General features: G+C 43.5%; 1 protein-coding gene across 1 annotated transcript; it reads right to left on the bottom strand.

Moving 5' to 3' along the window:
* Window positions 1–1,463: 1,463 nt before the first annotated feature.
* On the bottom strand, window positions 1,464–3,412 carry LOC110112951 (CBL-interacting serine/threonine-protein kinase 14). Its single transcript, XM_020845357.2, has one exon. It carries the CDS (start codon window positions 3,159–3,161, stop codon window positions 1,791–1,793), a length of 1,371 nt encoding a protein of 456 aa, XP_020701016.1. The 5' UTR covers window positions 3,162–3,412; the 3' UTR covers window positions 1,464–1,790.
* Window positions 3,413–6,842: the final 3,430 nt, after the last annotated feature.

The following is a 6,842-nucleotide window of genomic DNA, read 5'->3' as shown; positions in this document are numbered from 1 at the left end:
AAGCTACCTAACATATACCTTTTGTACTCTAAGCACCTTCTCATTTTGCCTTTTCCTATAAAGAGGCCATAATTAGGTCTTCACATGATTATACTCTGAATTTTAATTGAGTCATAAACTTGAAAATCTTATTGTAATTTCTCTCCCTTCTTTATGTGCTCTAAGCTAAGAGAAACAAAAAACAATAGTAAACTTATGCTTATATTCTTATTCTTATTGAATCTTTTGCTCTCTCTACATATTAGATCTAAACTACTAAACTAAAGCACTTAAGTAAATCATCTTCTTCCATTGACCAAATTTCTCAAGAGAAATTTGAGCTTTCATCTAAATGATATAAATAAATTGAGTTACTAAAAATTAATGATAATAATTAAAATATAACTACTTGAAGGTGAAGAGTTGCCAACCAGTCTTTTAAACAACAAGCATGAAGCACTTAAAATATATTCATCTGTGAATTTCACGCATCTATAACTGCCATGTTCATCCATCGACCAATCTTCTCAGGGGAAATTTGTGCTCACATCTAAAATATAAGTAAAAGTTGAGTCAGACTCTATTTTTTTTTCTTTTTTATTACTAAAAATTAACAAAAAAATTTTAGACCCAAGCCTAACATGTGGGTAGCACAAGCGCAGCCAGAGAGTGTCGCACGGGCCACGTGCGGGACTATACAAGAATGACTGTGAGCGAGGGCGTGCATGGGAGTGTGCGACTGCGGGCGAGGTTGGGACCGCGCGAGTGCATGACTATGCGGTTGCGAGCGCTAGTGCGACTGTGAGCTAGCAAGGGTGAGGCTGTGCCGCCACAAGCTCCTGTGCGACTGCAATCAACATGTGCGAGCGGGTTGACTTGAACCGAGGTGAGGCGCTTGCACTAGGTGACCTGTAATGTCGGAGGACTTGAGTTAAATTTGGATTAGCAGGTTGACCCAGATCTGACTTGATTTTTCAAATGAGTCAAAATTGAAAATTGAACTCGAGTCAGACTATTTTTTTTCTTTTTATTACTAAAAATTAACAAAAAATTTTAGACCCAGGCCTAACATGCGGGTGCACAAGAGCAGCCAGAGAGTGTCGCACGGGCCACGTGCGGGACTATACAAGAATGACTGTGAGCGAGGGCGTGCATGGGAGTGTGCGACTGCGGGCGAGGTTGGGACCGCGCGAGTGCATGACTATGCGGTTGCGAGCGCTAGTGCGACTGTGAGCTAGCAAGGGTGAGGCTGTGCCGCCACAAGCTCCTGTGCGACTGCAATCAACATGTGCGAGCGGGCTGACTTGAACCGATGTGAGGCGCATGCACTAGGTGACCTGTAATGTCAGAGGAGGACTCTAGTTAAATTTGGATTAGCAGGTTGACCCAGATCTGACTTGATTTTTCAAATGAGTCAAAATTAAAAATTGAACTCGACCGATTTGTTAAATGGGTTAACTTGAACTCAAATTTTTTAGACTTGGTTATTGGGTCGGGTCAATAATCGACACCTCTACTTTTAGGCATAAGTATTATAATTACAAACTGAAGTTACAATTTATCGATACAAAAAATTTTCGGAAATTTATTCAAATATTTACAGCATCATCTTCCTACTCCAAATGACTTCTATTGCCGGTCAGGCGGTCGAGCAGTGAAGCCCGGTCGAGCTAGGAAGGTTCCAGCAGCTGGCTCCGGTTCATCTCCCACCCCACCGAACCGTACCGCGTACTCAAAACCCGGCGCAACCTTTATCATCTCGGCGGCCGACGTTACGTATGTACTCGAAACCGGCGTGGCGGTGAACGTAATCATGAACCGCTCGTCGACTCGCCACTAGCCGAGGCTTCGCCGACCGCTTCCACCGCCGGCGGTTGCGGCAGCTCGTCGCCATTTCTCTTCGCTCTCGTCACCAAACTCTCCTTCCAGAACTCACCGCTTAACCTCTCAGCTTCCTCCCCACTCCCCCTCTCCACCAACACCATCACCATCTCTGGAGATAATCGGAAAACCTCCACCCACGCCACAAGGCTCCCCATCCTGCCCTCTACGGCAGCACCGCCCCTCCCCTTCCCACCTCTCCTCCGTCGGCGAACTCCCAAACCCTCTCCCCTCCCCAACACCTCCACCCTCTCCAATATCTCCTCCACCCTTCCCCCAACCACGAACATCTCCCTCGCCGCCGCCGTGGGATTGAAGAACCCCGACAGATCAAATCCCCCCGACATTGAGACTATATCAAACGCATTCAAATCCCTCTCATCATCCTCGCTTTCAATCTTCAAGATCCGATCCTCAATATCCTCTCGAAATCTCATCAATCTCCTCATATTCTCCTCATCCATCCCTATCCTAAACCACGGATCATCCAATATTCCCTCAATCGTAATCCGCGTCGCCGGATTCGTATCCAACAGCCGCGAAATCAGCCGCTTCAGCTCAGCCGAAGTCCATTTAGGGCATCGGAATTCCCCTCGGCAAATCTTCCGATACATCGCCATCAGATTCGGATCATTAAATGGAAGAAACCCCGCATTCATCACAAAGAGAATAACACCGCAAGACCAGATGTCTACCTTAGCGCCATCGTACCCTTTCTTCAACAGGATCTCCGGTGCAACGTATGCGGGCGTACCACAGAGCGTCTGGAGAAGTGCCTCTCCATCGAATTTAACAGTGGAGAGTCCGAAATCAGAGAGCTTCAGGTTATTTGATTCATCGAGGAGGAGGTTTTCGGGCTTGAGATCTCGGTGGAAGATGCCGCGGAAGTGGCAAAAGGCGACGGCGGATATGAGCTGGTGGAAAAGGCGGCGGGTTTGGTGTTCTGGGAGGCGGCCTCGGGATGAGAGGCGGGCGAAGAGTTCACCGCCTTTTGCGTACTCCATGACAAAGTAGATGGTGGAGCGCGAGGCCAGGACTTCGAGTAGACGGATGATGTGAGGATGGTGGAGGCGACGCATGGCGGAGATCTCGCGATGGATGTTAACGGAGAGGCCGCATCGGAGGGATTTGGACTTGCTTATGATTTTGATGGCGACGCCGTGGCCGGAGCGAGTGTGGCGAGCGTAGTATACTTTGGCGAAGGCACCTACACCGAGGAGGCGGCCGAGTTCGTAGCTCTTGAAGAGAATTTTCGCAGTTGAAGTGGAAGAGTGTGGCGGGGCTTCGCCGGGATCCGGCATAGGTGTTTGTGGTAGGTTCCTGAATACGGAGCGGAGGTAGGAGGTTCTCGATGAAGAAGAAATGTAATGAATGTATTGGTGGGGGTCCAATGATCTTGCGTGGGGCTTTCGATTAACTGGTGACAGTTGCGCGAGAATTTTAGTGCCGTGGCTTCGTTTGCAACCTGTCAACTTTGTCTTTGAAATTATTTTGTTTTTTGTTTTTTTGTTTTTTTTTCCGTGACGAGGAACCCCTCCATCCCCATCGACTTAGCAGGTTACCCTTATTATTTATTCGGGACAACACTTAAACTATACGACCGATTTCATGTTGAAAAACTATAACTGAGAAGAACAACTATTAACAAGGAATGAAAGCAGCAAGGAATAAGAGAATTAGTTGCAACGTTTAATAAAGCTTTCATTCATTCTTCCACATTTATCTCAAGTACCACAGTAGCCTAAAATTTTATATATTACAGAGGAGAGAATCAAGCCGTTGCCTAGAGATCATGTTGAACAGTTGAGATGGTAGTTGACTTTCTTTGAGTACTTGAGTGCTCTGTTTCTGTTGTCAGATTCAAAGAGTGATGTCTTTGAGTTGAGTTGGTGATGTGTTGATCAGCTTTTTGAGTATTCTAGATTATAGCCTTTTATCAGCCTCCCTCAAATTAGGATCTAAGGGCGGAGCGTTAAATTATGTCACGAAGCATAATAGAAACGTTTTATCGGCTAATCCTTTTGTAAAGTATATCAGCAGGTTGATCTTCGGTGGTAATAATTGATGAATAAGAATAAGTTTGTCTCTGTATGCCATTCTCGAATATAATTTGATCTATCTCAATGTGTTTAGTCCTGGCATGAAAACACAGGGGTTTGTTAGCCTAGAGAGATGCGGAAGATGTTGTCACAAGTAAAGGAAAGTGGGTGCACTATGGCGTAAGTTTGAACATCAGTGAGTAAGACGACGTAGCCAATACCAATCTCAGTAGCCTGCAGTAGTGAGGGCTCTATATTCGGAAATCAGTAGATGAGCGAGCAAAGTGGCCTGCTTTTTGGTACTCCAGCTTAATAAGAGTTGAACCAAGAAAAATGCAATACCCAGATGGTGTAGATTTTGCAGGTTCTTGCTTGTCTCCGGGCACCAGTTCCGTTATCAAACAAAGGCAATAAGTTCCAGTTTGCACATAGTAATTAGGTTAAGCAAGAATTGCCAGATGCCTTGCACATACCTCAATATACGATTAAGCATTGAAAGTTGTATTTTAAAGGAGCATGGCATATGTTGACACACCAAATAACACGCATATTTGCCAGATCCGGACGAGTGTAGAGTAAGATACTATAGTGATCCAGCAAGCACTTCGGTACAGCTGCGGATCGGGAGAAGAAGAAAACAGCCTGCTGAGAGGAATCAGTTTGCTGGAAACCGGATTTTGAAGAGACTTGGCAATTGGCCATCCTGCTTTATTGCAATGTGGATTTTGCATAATTGTATTGATGCAGTATAAAAGGTAGATGCTCTGCTTGGTGAACTGTAAGCCAAGGAAGGTGATGTAGATTACCCAGATTTTTAAGTTGAAAATTCTATGTAATGGTTCTTGCTAAAGAGTTTGGAAAACTTTGCCTGAAGAATACCCATAAGCAAAATGTTCATCAACATAGATGAGGAATAAGAGAGGTAGTAACTTGAGTGTAAACGAATAATGAGGGATCGACACTGCGAATTGAAACACCCATTTGAGTAGTATAATCGAGTGGAAAGTGGAGAATTGTCTTGGAGCTTGCTGAGCCCATTATATAGCCTTATTAAACTTGCAGGACATAGTTGGGATGTGAAGGATCTTTTGAAGCCATAGTGAGCCATATAGACATCCTCTGTAAGTTGCCATGCAAAAATTCATTGGAGACATCAATGTGATTAATTTGCCAATTTTGATTGATAGCTATTGGTGAAAAAAGAGCCACGAATAGTTTGAAATTTTTCCACAGGATTAAAAGTTTTCGGGTAAATCCACCAGTCATACTCTTGTTTGTAGCCTTGAGCTACAAGTCGTGCCTTTATATCGAGCTACAGAACCATCATCTTTAAACTTGGTTCGAAAGACCATTTGTATCCTAAAGATATTCATTTTGGGGCATTGAAGGAATTAAAGTCACGTTCCTTGTGTTGTAATGCTTGGAACTCCTCAGACCATAGCATTTCTCCAGTGAGAATGTTTAACTGCAGCAGTATAAACAATGTGGATCCGGAGGACTAGGTAGTATTGCAAGCACGGTAAGCATTGAACGAGGCTTCAGATGGACCCGCTTGAAAGCCTTGTGAGCAATGTGATGAGTTCGCCAAGAGGAAGAAAGCTGAGAGATCATGGGTACAGACGTGGATGTGGAGGTTATTGGAATGTTTGAAGAGAAAGTAGGTGATTTGCATAAGTACGAAGGGAGCATACTTGTTGAGGTGAGGAACGTTGGTAAGGAATATGAGATGCTTGTGTTGCAGAAGTAGATGGATGGTAACAGATTGGCACAAGCGTAAAGTGGGAGGAACAGTGCGAGGTTGATATGCTAGAAGATTCAGGGAACAGTGGTAGATGAGTTTTTGATAGGGAAAAAATCTGTTCCTGAAGCTGACATGAATAGATGTGGTGAGCTATGGCCAGTGGAAAAATATTATGAGCACAGATATCCCTTGAAGAATCTGAGTAACCCAGGAAAAATGGATTTCAAAGATTTAGGTGGCAAGTTGTGATGTTTATGTTGGCAAGGTAATAACAGATAGCATTGACAACACAAAAACTTTGAGAAACTTATAATATGGGTTGTTGATGAAACAAGATTTCATAGGGAGATTGTTTATGAAAGAGTGAGTGAGGGAAGACGACTTTTATCAAGTCAACCGCAGTCAGAGTGGCATAGACCCAAAACTGAATTAAGGTTAGGACTGGCATCAAGAAGCAGAGTGCGAGTTGTTTCAATGATGTGGCGATTTTTTCGTTCGGTAATACCATTTTGTTGAGGAGGTGTTAAGGACAACTCAATTGATGTTATATGCCATGATGGAGAAGAAATTCCTTAAAGGGCTTATTCTAGGAATTCCAGTGCCCATTATCAGTATCGAAAGACAACAATTTTCTCACCAAATTGAGTTCAACACTGTTGTTTTAAAATGTTTGAAATAGCATATATGTCTCATATTTGTGAAGCATGGGATACAAACCAAGTAAAACGAGAGAAACGTCACAAACAACACATAGTAATTAAAAGCCATTAATATGAAGATATAGGTGAAGGACCCCAAACATCCGCATGGACAAGTTGCAAGAGGTTTTAGAGGTAGACATGGGAGATAAAGCAAAACTAATTTTACGACTTTTGACTGAATACACGAATTACAAAACAGACTTAGGAGACGAAGACTATTAGATGAAAACATAGATTTTGAGCTCCAATGATGCAGGTAGGTGCAACATAAGGGATGTCCCAGACGTTTGTGCCATATGGAAGACGTTGGAGAAGATATGAAGGCAGATGTGGTGGAAATAATGTTGGGGTTGATAGGTACAGGATATAGACCTCTATGGCTGGACCGCGGAGGAGAGTGGAGTTGGTCTTCAAAATCCTTGATATGGAAACCATGAGGGTCAAAACATAATAGAGCAATTATTGTTAGAGACTAATTGTTTTACTGAAAGAAAGATTGTG

Source organism: Dendrobium catenatum, unplaced genomic scaffold (assembly GCF_001605985.2).
Source record: "Dendrobium catenatum unplaced genomic scaffold, ASM160598v2 original_scaffold_61322, whole genome shotgun sequence".
NCBI classification, from domain to species: Eukaryota; Viridiplantae; Streptophyta; class Magnoliopsida; order Asparagales; family Orchidaceae; genus Dendrobium; species Dendrobium catenatum.
Note: the sequence above shows the minus strand (reverse complement) of the source record. Positions and strands in the feature narration are given on the sequence as shown.

Coding starts and splice junctions, on each gene's coding strand:
- LOC110112951 (XM_020845357.2), bottom strand. CDS start 3,161: ATGCCGGATCCCGGCGAAGCCCCGCCACACTCTTCCACTTCAACTGCG.